This window comes from Monodelphis domestica, chromosome 1 (genome assembly GCF_027887165.1).
Source record: "Monodelphis domestica isolate mMonDom1 chromosome 1, mMonDom1.pri, whole genome shotgun sequence".
Taxonomy (NCBI): domain Eukaryota; kingdom Metazoa; phylum Chordata; class Mammalia; order Didelphimorphia; family Didelphidae; genus Monodelphis; species Monodelphis domestica.
The window spans coordinates 515,885,007-515,899,564 of NC_077227.1; the positions used below are offsets into that span (position 1 = coordinate 515,885,007).

At 48.2% G+C, this 14,558-nt stretch overlaps 1 protein-coding gene across 1 annotated transcript in view; it reads left to right on the forward strand.

Annotated features, from left to right (window-relative positions):
* KCNK3 (potassium two pore domain channel subfamily K member 3) overlaps nucleotides 1–8,776 on the forward strand; it is a 61,267-nt gene extending 52,491 nt beyond the window's left edge. The window contains exon 2 of the mRNA XM_001370929.4: nucleotides 4,599–8,776. Coding sequence (XP_001370966.1) covers nucleotides 4,599–5,476 — 878 coding nt within the window. The 3' untranslated portion in view covers nucleotides 5,477–8,776. The remainder of the gene's footprint in view (nucleotides 1–4,598) is intronic.
* The last annotated feature ends 5,782 nt before the right edge of the window (nucleotides 8,777–14,558 follow it).

The window sequence follows — 14,558 nt, forward strand, 5'->3', positions numbered from 1 at the left end:
TAAAAAGCTCTAGAAAAAGGGCTCAAAAACTTGGATTCCAGTCCAGCCCTACCACTGATTAACTTTGGGTAACTCACTTGACTACTTAGCCTCAGTGTCATCTGTAAAATGGGAATAACCATATTTGTACTACCTACCTTGGGAGAGTCATGAGAATACAACAAATGAGAGCCAGCTAAGTGAGCTGGGTGGATAGGGAACCAGGTCCTGGGTTCAAATCCAGCCTCAGGCACTTCCTAGCTCTGTGGCCCTGGGCAAATCATGTAATCCCAATTGCCTAGCCCTTACCACTCTTCTGCCTTAGAACTGATACTAGAAATATCAAGTCTAAGACAGAAGGGAAGGGTTGTTTTTTGTTTGAGAGACAGAGACAGAGACACAGAGAGAGAGAGAGAGAGAGAGAGAGAGAGAGAGAGAGAGAGAGAGAGAGAGAGAGAGAGGGATCGAGAGAGGGGAGAGAGAGAGAGAGAGAGAGAGAGAGAGAGAGAGAGAGAGAGAGAGAGAGAGAGAGAGAGAGAGAGAGAGAGAGAGAGAGAAAGAGAGCATAAAATGTACGTGGAGGATTGTGAACTAGCTTGCCATCCTAAATACTGGGTCTGGTTGCTGTCCAGCTTGCTTTGACCTATAAACCTGTAGGTGGCTTGGGATTACCCAGGAATCATCTAGTTGAGGAGCCCAAATACATATAAGCAAAAACCCAACAGTGCAAAGTAGCACTAGATAGAACTTATAAGTGCTACAAGGAGTTCAGCCAATACCAGAATTGAACCTTTTAATGCACATTTAAATAGAACCCCAAGTTTGTAAATAAAAAGAAGATAGATTCTTCACAGCATGACCAAAACACAGAGCTGGAACTATAGTGGAATAACCAGAGCTTTTTCCCATTAAGAAGTGATGAAATTAGAAGGCAGTCGATGACACTTGTACTCCTTTAGCAGGCAGAAGCAAGGGACCTTTGTACTTTAGCAAGAATTTCATAGACCTGCAATTTTATTGAGTTGGGAACTCTGGGTTAAGATGCTCCTTCTCCCTAAAGGCACCTTGGTTGTTCCATGGATAGAGTGAGAAGTCAAGAAAACCCGAGTTCTAATCTCATCTCAAACACTTTCAAGCTATATAACCCTGGGCAAGTCACTTAACTTCTGTGTGCCTCAGTTTCCTCAACTATAAAATACAGATAATAATAGTGCCTACCTCCCAGGGTTGTGCTGTGTATTTCCATCACTAAAGTGGCATCCTGGGGTCTTTCCCCCAGCAGGGCCTTATGTCTTGAGGTCTAAGCTCTCCTGTCTCCCTCAATTTGAATTCTCCCCAGACAACAGAACTGCTAGCTGCCAGCTCTGGGACAATGTAGAACCCTCCTAGTGCTAGTGCCCAGAACAAGGGGGAAGGCCAGGGCCAAGGGCAGGAACAAGCCAGTAGGCTTCTATCTTGCTCAGCCCAGCTGTCAAGGTAAATTGTAGTTTGGCTGATAGGGCCCAGAGTTGGGAGGCACAATATGTTCTCACTCCCCCCCACACTTCCCTGCTGCTGGGGAGCCAGACATTGCTGAGATTCTGAACTTTCCTGGGCTTGGCTATACCTAGGGAATGGAGGCTACAGAAGCCACCTGTTTCACAGGGCTTCCAATGTAGATGAAGCAGGCAGCTCACCACCTGCCTTGGGCCTCCCACACACAGGTGGGATTGCTGTCATGTTCCCTTTGATGTTCAGGATTCAAGAGAATCCTAGATTTAGAGAAGCTTGGCTTTCCCCAAGTCCAGAGGCTTTTGTGGTTGGGGGCCTCACTTAGGGAGGACAGAGATCCACTGGAGTATGTTTCGAGGACCACAAAGGCAGTAAGAGGACTAGAGATCATGCCAGATGAGCATCTGGGGAAGTTTAACTGGGAGAAGAGAAGGTTCTGGCAGGATGGCACCCAGAATTTGGAGTCAGAGAAAGTGGATTCAAATCCTGCCTCTTTCACCCAACTTCCTATGTAATTTTGGTCAACCATAGTCACTCTCTGGGCCTCAGTTTCCACATCTGTAAAATGATAGACTTAGATGGTCTCTAAGGTCTGTTTTAAATCTCTGATCTGTGGCACGTGCTATTTTACCTGCCTTCAAACCTGTCATATGGAACAGGGATTAGACTTGTTCGGCTTGGTCCCAGAAGGCTGAACTAGAAGCAATGACTAGATGCTTCAGAGAGTCAAATTCAGACCCTCTATAAGGTTGGCAGGGTGATAGAGGTCTTCTCAGGGAGCAAGAATATACAAAGGTGTTGGGGACAGCTGGTGGCTCAGCAGATTGAAAGCCAGGTCTGAAGATGGGAGGTCATGGTTTCAAATCTGGCCTCAGACACTTTCTAGCTGTGTGACCCTGGGAAAGTCACGTAACCCCCCATTACCAAGCCCTTCTTGTTCTTCTGACTTAGAACCAATATACAGGATTAATTTGAAAATAGAAGATAAGGTTTAAAAAATATTTTATTCACCCATGCAATCGTTTATAGAACATTAGTAGGGGAGCAACTTGTCTAGAACCATTTCTATATGAACCCCATCATAAAAACATGAGAATAAGGGCAGGTAGGTCAGTGGTTTGAGGGCCAGACCTAGAGATGGGAGGTTCTGGTTTCAAATCTGGCCTCAGACACTTCCCAGCTGTGTGACCCTGGGCAAGTCACTTGACCCCCATTGCCTAGCCCTTATCACTCTTCTGCCTTGGAGCCAATACACAGTATTGATTCTAAGATGGAAAGTAAGGGTTTAAAAAAAAAGACTGTATAAAGGTGAAATGGGTTGCTTCATAAGGTTACATCTCACTAGAGGTCTTTAAACCAAAACTCAGTGATCAGTTTGGGGGTGTCAAAGCCTGGTGTTCAGGTGTGGGCAGCCTTTCCAGCTCTGAGATTCGAGGAGTAGCCCCTTGAGAGCAGGGAATGTTCCATCTTTGCCTTTGTATTCCCGCTCCTAGCACACATTAAGCCCTTGATAAGTGTTTATTGATTGACTGATTTAGATATTTATTAAGCACCTACTATATGTGCATGGAAAATGTTAACATAATTAAGGTGCCTTTGGGGGAAGGACAATGGAGAATGATCACACCTCATCCTCTTGGCCTAACTTGCTGGCAGGGCAGGGCTCATCAGCTGTCTAGACTGGGATGGGGAAGTGGGAGCTGGAGATCTAGTGGGACAGAAAAGTATAATAGTAGTGGTAGTGAACATTTATACAGAATGCTCCAAAAGTCTTTGAAATACCTTACATTGGGCTTCAAAGTCTGCAGAGCCCTTTATGTGTTATCTCATTTGAACCTCACAATCAAGTGAGGTAGGTGCTATGATTATCCCTTTTTTTAGATGAGGAAACTATGTTTGAGAGAGTTTAAATGCCCTTACCAGAATCAAACTACCAGTAAGAAGAGTCCAAAGCAGGATTTGAACTCTTGACTCTAGTGCCTTTGCTCTGGTCGCTATGTCACCAAGATGCCTCGTGACAGTGTATCATAGAAAGCAGATGGAATAGTCCAAGGAGAGACCCTTAGATGCATCTGAATGCTTCTTTAAAGTAGAAGCATTTTGCAGCATTTTCATTTCTTCTCAACAAGGCTTGAAAAGCCAAAAACCAGACTTAAGAAATGGTATGAAATTAAGAAAGGCTTGGGAAGAGGCATGCTGGAAAAAATTCCCAAATTTCCTGTGAGTCAGGCAGAAATCTTGAGTATGACTATTGGCAATTGGCTGGAGCCCCAGTCACATAAGAAAGCTGGTACATCTTGAGCAGATCTCTGCTTTTAATGCTAGGGATAGAGTGGCACACGGGGCCCAGATCTTCCTGCAGAACCCAGGAAGTCACATAGGACTCTGGGATTCTGCCTCAGGACTGAAGTCTGTGGTCACCTCCCACGAGGGAACAGAAGCTGGGACTGGCCCTCAAAGTATGGGGAGAAGAATATAAATCAGGAGAGGGTGACTTCCCTGCTCTATAAGAAGACAGTTCCAGCAGCTCTCAAGTCTTCTCTCCCCACCTCTTAGAAAAGTCCCTGTTAAGCTTCACTAAAGTTTCCTGATGTGTCTTTTGTTAGATTTTTTTTAGAGACTCTCCCCAAATAGACTTTCCTTCTAAGGGTAGCTGTTAAGAAACAGGAAGAAAAATCAGCTTGAAACCAAAGAACTGAACTCAAATTCTGGTGTTGCTACTACTTATATGACCTGGGGAGAGTCATTTCTCTCTAGGGCCTCCGTTTCCTCCTCTGTAGAATGTAGTGATTGGAACATTCCTTCCAGATCTAAATCTATCATCCTATGAAACCCCCTGGGCATCAGTTTCCTCATCTGTAAAATGAGGGGGTTGCATTTGGTAACCCCTGAAGTCCTTTCTAGATCAAGGAATCTAGTAAGGAATTTCTCTTTTATTTCAATTCATCCACAAAAAGCTTTAGAGTCTATACAGAATAAAACTGGCGCTTCCTCTCGCTATTCCTCCCACCCATCCCAAGCCATTTCCTGCCCCAATGCTGGTGGGGAGCCCGCAGCTCAATGTGGGCAGAGTGGAGGACTCGGGAAAGAAAGGAAGGAACCACAGTCTGTCCTCTCTTTTCCCACAGGCTACGGTCATGCAGCCCCCAGCACAGATGGTGGGAAGGTGTTCTGTATGTTCTACGCCCTATTGGGCATCCCCCTCACGCTGGTTATGTTCCAGAGCCTGGGTGAGCGCATCAACACCTTTGTGAAGTACTTGCTGCACAGGGCCAAGAAGGGGCTGGGGATGCGGCGCTCAGACGTCTCCATGGCCAACATGGTCATCATCGGCTTCTTCTCCTGCATCAGCACCCTGTGCATCGGGGCGGCTGCCTTCTCCTACTATGAGCACTGGACTTTCTTCCAGGCCTACTATTACTGCTTCATCACCCTGACCACCATTGGTTTTGGGGATTACGTGGCCCTGCAGAAGGACCAGGCGCTGCAGACTCAGCCCCAGTACGTGGCTTTCAGCTTCGTGTACATCCTCACGGGGCTGACGGTCATTGGCGCCTTCCTCAACCTCGTGGTCCTACGCTTCATGACAATGAACGCGGAGGACGAGAAGCGGGACGCCGAGCACCGGGCTCTCCTGACGCGCAACGGGCAGGCGGGAGGCAGCATCCTCACCACAGACACCGCATCCTCCACCATCGCGGGGAGCGGGGGCTTCCGCAACGTCTATGCGGAGGTGCTTCATTTCCAATCCATGTGCTCCTGCCTGTGGTACAAGAGTCGGGAGAAGCTACAGTACTCCATCCCCATGATCATCCCCCGGGACCTGTCCACCTCCGACACCTGCGTGGAGCAGAGCCAGTCATCCCCCGGGGGTGGCCGCTACATCGAGACTCCTTCTCACCGTTGCCTCTGCACAGCCCAGCGCTCGGCCATCAGTTCTGTGTCCACTGGCCTGCACAGCCTGTCCACATTCCGTGGCCTCATGAAACGCCGCAGCTCAGTGTGACCCCGAGCTGGTTGTGGGTCAAGCTGAGGAGCCAGCCCACTCACACGGGCCTGGGGAAGGGGGCGGGGAGGGAGCAATAGGAAAAGGGGGACCCCACAAAGGTTTGGGCCAGATCTATTAAAAGAAATAAGCTCCATGTCTCTATGTGGGCTGAGAGGCAGAGGGATGGATGGGCCCACAGTCTGGGTGGCTCTGCAGCCATTGGCCCAGGGAAGGTCTACTCACCCACCATTGGTCAGTGTAGGAGTGTGGGGCATCTGGGTTTCTCCTAAGACCTCCAACTGTGCCTGCCCCACCAGCCTGCCCAGGGCCTAGGGGCTTCTTGCATCCAAGAGACCTTTCTATTCTCTCTCCATGCTCTGAAAAATTCCAAGAAATGTGAAACTTGGTGGGGGATGGGGATCAGAAGGAGTCTTAAAGGGGAAACCTTTGATAGCCTTGGAAATTTGAGGAGCTACCAGCCGAGAGGCTCAGCTGTTCTCAGAGCCCCATCCACCCACCCACCCACCCACCCTTCCCTTACCACCCCTCACCCCCCTGGAATGGGACTTCTCCGTGTTAAGTGTCTGTTTGCATCTCTATTTATACCTCTCAACATTGGTGTCCTACAGTTGTCCTATGTGAAGTTCTCCCTTCCCTCCTTGTAGGAGCAGGTGACTCTTTGCCCCCTCCTCCCCAGCTTGTCCAGCAACCCCTTATCTTCTCCCCTTTAGCCTCTCTCCTGCTCCAAGTTCTGCCTCACAATCTCCCCATCCCAACCTTTGGTTCCTATTGTTTTTGCATGGCTCTGCTGCAGCCCCTAAAAGATGGCAAGAAGAAGAACGTAGAGCAGAGAGGAGGCAGAAAAGGGAAAGCGAGTACAGAGAATGTCTTCCATTGCTTATTCTGAAACCCAGCCTGAGGTTTTTGAGTGAAAAGCTCAGTCACATTTCCCATAGAAGAAATAATTAGTGTATTTTCTTGGAGGTGGGGATGGATAAGGATCCCCATTTCAATACCTTACAACACCCCTACCCTGCCTGACCCTTACTGACACAGCCAGCCCTTTATCCCCAAACTCTCTGCCTGCCTCCTGCCCTACATCTCATGTCACTGAGGCAGTCTGGAGCAAAAGCCCAAAGATGTCATCCAGCTCGAAGGCTCTGGGACCTGCCACGGCGACCCCACCAAGAGCAGGCAGCTCCTGGGCCCTCCAGCAAAGGCTCCCACGGCCCACTGCCAGTCACAGCGGCACCTCTGTGGGCTCGGGACTCCTGGGACTGAAGCTGCTGGTGGATGGGAGAGCCCTCAGTGAGGAAGCTTGTTGTCTTCCGGCTATTCTAGAGGCAGAACTTCTGAAAGATCCCAAACCTGGCATGGAGGAAGCGGGCAAGGGGAGAGCAGAGAACACCAGAATATGAGTCAATTCCACCTTGGCCCTCTTCCTCAGCCCGAGTCCTTTATCCTTCCCCGACTACTTCCCACCCCCATTCCTGAGTCAAATCAATGAAGCTGAGCAGGTTGTGGCTGCTTTTGAGCAGGGACATGGTGCAGAGCCAGGAGATTTCCTGGTTAGGGAACCAGAGACCTGGGACTACATGAAGGGTAACAATGGAAACCTGAAAAGGAGGCCGATTCATCCTTCTGTTGATGGCGCCTCTGTCTGGCACACAAATGTGGCTCTGTCTTTGCCTAGGTGGGCACAGCTGCTCCCCATAGGTACAGAATAGATTGCCCGTCTGTCCAGTGACAGGGTAGGAAAAATTGTTAGAGCTCCAAACAGGGAGAAGAGCTGCCAACCAGGAAGGGGGTACACCACCCCAGCATGACTGGCCTCTCCACTGCCTCCGAGCACTGCAGGCTTTTTTCAGACATAGCTGTCCCAATCAGTACCTTACCCTTAGAATAGAACAAATCCCAGCAAATGACAGCTAAGCTGCATGGTGACTCAGGGCACCAGCAGGTAGGAGGAGACAGAGATGGAGCAGTCTGCTGGTGCCAGCAATGACCCAAGGCATTCCCATCCAAGCTGTACGTAACCACGTCCCTGCTGCTGCCCTTCCCCCCTCCCCAGGGCAGTAGGGATAAATCCGGCACTGCCTGCCTGGCAGTGAGGCTTTGTTCTTCCCTTTCTTCCACATTCACCCCTCAAGCTGTGTGCTCCCTCTCTGACTTCTCCCTTTCAGCTGCATGATGGTCTCTCTCCCCATCACTGCCCCCAGTGTCAGCTCTCGACATCACTGATCAAGGCCTCCAGCCTCCGTGTGCACTATCACTAGTATTCACCTCCGTGGAAATGTTAGGTGGGCCCCATCGGGATGGGCCTGATCAGACGCTGAGGACTTATTTCTTTAAGGTTTGGGCTAAATATCTTGGAGGAAGCTTCTGGTCTGCTTGCTTCCATAGCCTACAAACCAGAGCCCCAGGGAAAGGAAGAGGCAAAAGCGAGGCCACAAACTCCTGGCCTCAACACAGGCAATCTAGTACCGATAGGTGCCTCCAGATGTGTAGAGAGGCAGGAGGGGAACAGTAGTCAGAGAATAGAAGGAGGTCTACATGAGCCCCTCAGGTCCTTCTGTAGGGGAAAAATAAAGCCTCTGTCCCACCCCTCAGGGCAGGGCAGTCTCTGTGGGAGTGACCATATCAGACTGGCTGTCCAATGCCTGCAGAAGAAGCCATAATAAATGGAGACAAAAGACCTAAGTGTCTGAGGGCTATACAGGGAGATGCCCTTGCCTCCCAAGTAACCCTCCCTCTCCCTTTGCCTCATCTGTATATCTGGCTATGTCCATCCTGTGCACAATCCACAGACCCATCCTGTGAGATGCTGACTCAATCCTCCTCTGCAGCAAAGCAGACATAGGGAGCACCCTGCTTTTCTACAAGGACGGACAGGATACATAAGCCTGGTCAAATCAGGGAAATGTGGGGGCAAGAAAAAAAGAAGGGAATAGAAACAACTGCAGAATGCCAAGGGCTCCCAGGCAAGTACGAAAGTCACATGGATAAGTGATGGTGCCTCTCTCCTATCCCACTGCCCTACCCACTCCCACCCGTACCACCTCCCTGCCTCCCCCTCCTCAAGTTCCTCTCTTTTTGCAGGTAGCCTCTCTGCTTCCCTGATGCCTTATCCCTAGGCACACTGCCAATGAAATATGCAATACATGTGGGAGAACCCCTCTACCCTCCATCCTCACCCCACTCCCAGCCTCTGAAGCTCCAGAAGTGCTGGAGGCTCCAGAGGCATCCCCTCAACTCTTCCTGCCTATCTGTCTTCACACTAAGAATGGCAACTAATAAATTCTGTACCTTCAGACCAGGGACAGCCTCCGGCTACTTCTGTCACCTTTACCCCTTGATCTCAGACTAGACCTCCACTAGGGTTAAGCAGAGGACATGGAAATCCTAACCCTCATCCCATGGTCCAGTGCTCTCTTGCTGGCTAGCTTGGACTCATCGACAAAAGCAATGGATGGGACCGGGGAGGGCAAGTCTAACCCAACACAGGAGGACAACCAATTTGTTTTGAGGACTCCAGAGGACTCTCTAGGTCTTTCTCCTGGTATGTTTAATCTATTGATATGATCCTGACTGAGCATCTTCCCTTGCATGTTACCTGACAAGGTCCCTGCCATCTGGGATCTTCTCTTCTCCCTTGACTGGACTCCCACGGCAGAGGTGAGCTGCCTGGCAACTACTCCCATAAAAAATAAAATAAAAAACACATAGCAGGGTGACCAGGGAAAGCAGGAAGGTTCTCTATAGAGGAGAGACAGTGGGAACCTGTCATGTTTCCTCAGCTGTCCCCATTTGCTCTCAGGCCAGGATGTGGCATTCTAGATCAAGCTGCTACGTTGTCTCACTGGCAACTCTTAACCCCCAGGACTGTTCCTAACTTTTTTAAAACCTTTACATTTGATCTTGGAGTCAATATTGATTCCAAAGCGGAAGAGCAGTAAGGGCTTTCATTTAGGCAAGTTTTGGCAATTTAGGCCATTGGGCTTAAGTGACTTAAGAGTCACACATCTAGGCAATGACTGAGGCCAGATTTGAACCCAAGACCTCCCTTCTCTTCTCCTGACTCTCCATCAACTGAGCCACCTAGCTACCCCTGATTTCTAACTTTTTAAAAATTTAATTTTCAATTAACAAGTATTTATTCTCTCTCTCTCTCTCTCTCTCTCTCTCTCTCTCTCTCTCTCTCTCTCTCTCTCTCTCTCTCTCCTTCCTATTGGGGTGGGTTGGGGGCCCTTTTCACAAATATGCATAATCAAACATAATACATTTCTGCATTGACCACATCTGTATGTCTCTCTGTTGGGGGAGGGATGGCCTGCTTCATCATTACTCCTCTAGGATCATGGATGGCGATAGCATTAGTCAAAGTTCTCAAGTCTTTCAAAGTGGTTTGGTAGTTCCTATATTCTTCTACCTGCTCCTTCATCCATACCCAACCAGGAAATCATTCCAAATGTAGGCTTAGAATGACTTCTAGGTATCCCTCCCAAGTGGTCTTACTACCTCCAGATGGGCTATGGAGAAAGGCTAGGCAGGGCTCACAAAGCCTCCTGTAGAAGTTATGCTTTCAAGAAGTTCTTGGACTTTATCACTTTTCACATTTCTATAAGCTCGTTTTAGTTTACAAATTATCCCCACCCCCCACCCCCCACCAGATAAAGAAACCACGGCCCAGAGAGGTTGATTAACTTGCCCAAAGTCATACAGGTCATAAAGAATACTGCACAGCCTCAGACCTTCGGACAGCAAGGACAATTGACTCTTTCCACCATATCCCAATGTCCCTTATATGGATGCCTAGATTAACTTCCATACAATCTACCTCCCCACCAATAGACAGACACAAGCCAGGTAGAGAAGATAGTGGCCAGGGCCAACTAATTAGGATCATAGACTCAAAAATGAAAGAGATCTTGGAGGTCATCTAGTCCAACCTCCCTCATCTTAACAATGAGGAAACTGAGGCTTAAGGTGGTTAAATGACTTGCCTAGAGTTTATAGATAGTAAGCACCAGAAGTAGGATTTGAATCCAAGCCCTCTGCCTCTGGCCACAATGATCTTTCCACACTGCTACATTGCCTCCCAACTAGAATCCTTGAATTTTAGATTTGATTCATTTTATTTTTTAATCCTTTTCTACATATGCCTAGGAGATGGTCAGCCAGCCTCGGCCTAAATCCTTCCAGCAATGAATGAGTCATTCGCTACTTCCCAAAGCAGTCCAATCCATATTTTGACAGATCTCACTGCTTAGATGTTTCTTAATTACACTGAGCTGATCTGCCTCCATGTAACTTCCACCCCCATCATCCTGGTTCTGCCTTCTGGAACTAATCTATCAACAAACAGTTATTAAGTGCCTCCTGTGAGATAGAAATAAAAAGAAGGAAACCACCATACTATCAAGAAATTGATTCTATCAGGGGAGACAATCTGTATACAAAGAATAAACATAAAGAGAATGAATAAAGATAAGGCTAAATATTCTTCTGGACGGCAACCTTTTAAGCCCCCACCAGGTCTGGCCTCCTGGAAGTGTTTCCCAGCCTCTTACAATCCACCACATCCTGACACATCCATTCCCCTATCCCTTACCCCCAAATATAGACAATGCCCATCTGAATGCCAGCCATCCTCTCCACACTGAATTCACTAAGGACCTCCACCTTCCATGTCCCAAACTGGCCCCAAACAGGCAAGGGAGCCGGATGCGGAATCTGAGGACACCATGACCCACCAAGGGCCTCTCCTGCCACCTGCTTAAGGGGCAGTGTCTCAGGGATCCAGCGGGAAAGGTAGAGTTAATATTCTGCTCATTTATCCCCTTCTGCCCTACCAAAACCCAAAGCGGAACCGCTCCTTCCTTATTCCCTTCTTTTTCTCCGGCAGTTTTTCCTTATAGGATAATGATAATAATAAAAGCAGCTATATGGCACAGTGGATAGAGAGCCAGGCCTGGACTTGGGAGGACCTGGATTCAAATCTGGACTCAGATACTTCCTGACTATGTGACCCTGAGTCAGTCACTTAACCCCCATTTCTTGGCCTTACCACTCTTCCACCTTAGAACCAACACACGGTATTGATTCTAAGATGGAAGATAAGGTTTTTAAAAAAGACAGAAGGTAGGGTTGTTGTTGTTGTTTTTAATTAAAAAAATAAAATAATGGAGGGCAGCTGAGTAGTTCAGTGGATTGAGAGCCAGGCCAGAGATGGGAGGTCCTGGGTTCAAATCTGATCTCAGATCCCTCCTAGCTATGCAACCCTGAGCAAGTCACTTAACCCTGGTGGCCTTGGCCTAAAGTTGTAACTAGGGCAGAAAATAAAAAAAAATGTTTAAATAATAATAACTAGCATTTATATAGGGATTTAAGGTTTGCAAAATGCTTTACAAATACTATCTCATCTTATCCTCATGACAATCCTGGAAGGAAGGTATCACTATCATCCCCATTTTACAGAGGAGAAAAATGAGTCAGAGGTTAAGTAACTCACCCAGGGTCTCATAGTTCGCAAATATCTGAGGTAGGATTAGAACCTGGATCTTCCTGAGTCCAATTCCCCTTCTCAGTCCACTGTAGCACACAGGCTTTATATCAAAGCAACATGGCTCCCAGAAAAGACCCCAGCGGTTCTAGCCCTCCATGGCACAATTCATTAGGTGAATAATGCCTCATATTTGTGTCACACAACACCTCAATGCAAGGCAACCCCTCAGACTCTAAATTGAAGAGAAGATGCTTTGCTGTATCAGGAGAAGGGGTTTCCTCCCCTGGGAGTTCCCTCTACCCCTGAAATCACAGCTCCTGGCTCTCTCTGCCTACTCCTTTGTTGTGGTGAGCCCTTTTGCATACATTATTAAAAGGATGGAAGAGGCAGTGGGAATGATGGCGAGAGAGCCAGCTTTGGCACCCAGAAATCCTTGGTTTGACACCTAGTAATGAAGCGATTCTTAGAAAGTCACTGACCCGCTCAGCGTCCTGTGCACAGTACAGACTGGCCACGGGAGAGGGAGTTTCCTCCTTGGTAATTCTCTGGCCCAACAAAGTCAGAGGTCCAGCCCCGTCCCTTTGCAGTGTAAGGATTATTTTCCTCACCTTACAGGTCCCAAAGAGAGAAAATTATTTATCCGCCGTCACAAAATTTGTCAGTGGAAAAAAGGTGACCTGAACCAAGTTTTCCTGATTCTTTCTGCCAAACCATCGGAAGTGCCTTCCTCAATCCAAAGGCTGTGTGTGTCCTGTATGTGTTCCTAGCAGATGGTCTGACCTCGCTAAGCTTTCTGTTGCCATATGGAGACTGGGGAATCTAGCCTTTGGGTCCTCTCATCTTGGCCAAATTCCTGATGCTAATCAAGCTAAAAAAAGCACCTACTAGGTGCCAGGCGCTGTGCTGAGCGCTTTACAATTATTATTTCATTTGGTCCTCACAACAACGCTGGGAGGAAACTGAGGCAAACAGAAGGTAAATGAATTGCCCAGGATCTCACGGCCAGTAAGTGTCGGAGGCCAGATTGAAGCTCAGGTCTTCCTGACGCCAGGTGTCCAGCTCTATCCGAGTGATATCCTTCCCCATGGAGACTTTAAACACCTTTGCCTCACTGTCATTGCGTCATGGAACCCCGGGGCTGGAAGAGGCCAGTTTATACTTGAGAAGGAATCTTCACTGCCACATATCAGACAAGGGGCTGGCCATCCAGCCTCTCCTGGACCCTTCCCACAGAAGGGGGAAATCCATTACCCCAGGGACGCAGCCCCCTCCTTTTATGGGCGGCTCTTTAATGGTTAGGAATATTTTCCTGAACTCCAACCCAAATTTGCCTCTTTATAGCATCCATTTGCACAGGGCCTCCACTTGTGGCCACCAAATAGAAAGGGGTTTGTCCCCAAGTTCCGTTTCCTTCCTGGCCCTAGTCCCGTTGATCTTCCCTGAGATAAACTGCCCCTGGCATTTCTTGCCAGAGTCCGGGCTACAGCTCTTCCCCAGGTACCTTCCCCGGTGATTCTCCTCTGGAAAAGCAGCTAGGGGGGCATTCCTAGAACCACACTCACGCCAGTGGAGGCGGTCCTTAGTTTACCAAGATTCACATTCTGCCTCCTCAGAAATGGAAAGAGAGGAAGAACAGAGTAACAGTGAACATGGGTGCCCTATTGTCTCTAGACTGTAGATGACAAAAGATTCCTGGTCTTCCAACAAGAGCTGGATAAAGAGGGTCAATGATGAGGCCCTAGAGCAGGGACTGTGGTCTACTGGCCCTTTGAAGCCCCCTTTCCCTGCCCCCCAAGACCTCCGGGGAACCCCCTTCTCCCCACCAAGCCCAGATAGTACGAGGCTGTCATCAAGACTGGCATCTCACCCCCTCCTAGTTTTTTGCTTGTTTGTTTAATGAAAGGTAACAGCTTTATTTAGTCATGGAAAGCTTTATTGGTTAAAAAGAAAATCACCTCATGAACAATATTTCCAGAAGATCCTCCCTTCCTTGCTACGCTCCGGACTTGCCCTCCCTTTTGTGGCCCGTCTATAAAGCAGGGAAGGGAGACGTTGCTCCTGCTGCTGGGGCTGGAACTGGGAGATGGGTGTTCCTGTAGCCTTCACATAGCAAGCAGCGGCATTGTGGGCAGAAGGCTGTCTGGATTCAGTGGAGCTGGGTTCAGATACCAGCTCTTCTTTTTTTTTTTTTTTTTTTTTTTTTTTTTTTTTTTTTTTTTTTTTTTGTTTTAATATTATTTTATTTGGTCGTTTTCATACATTATTCACTGGAAACAAAGATCGTTTTCTTTTCCTCCCCTCCCCCCCCCCCCCCCCCCCCCCCCCCGCCTTTCCCTCTCCCATAGCCGACGCATGATTCCACTGGTTATCACATGTGTTCTTGACTCGAACCCTTTTCCCTGTTGTTGGAGTTTGCATTATAGTGTTCATTTAGAGTCTCTCCTCAGTCTTATCTCCTCCAACCCTGTGGTCGAGCAGTTGCTTTTCAGCGGTGTTTTTACTCCCACAGTTTATCCTCTGCTTGTGGGTAGTATTTTTTTTTTTAGATCCCTGCAAATTGTTCAGGGAAATTGCATTGATACTTATGGAGAAGTC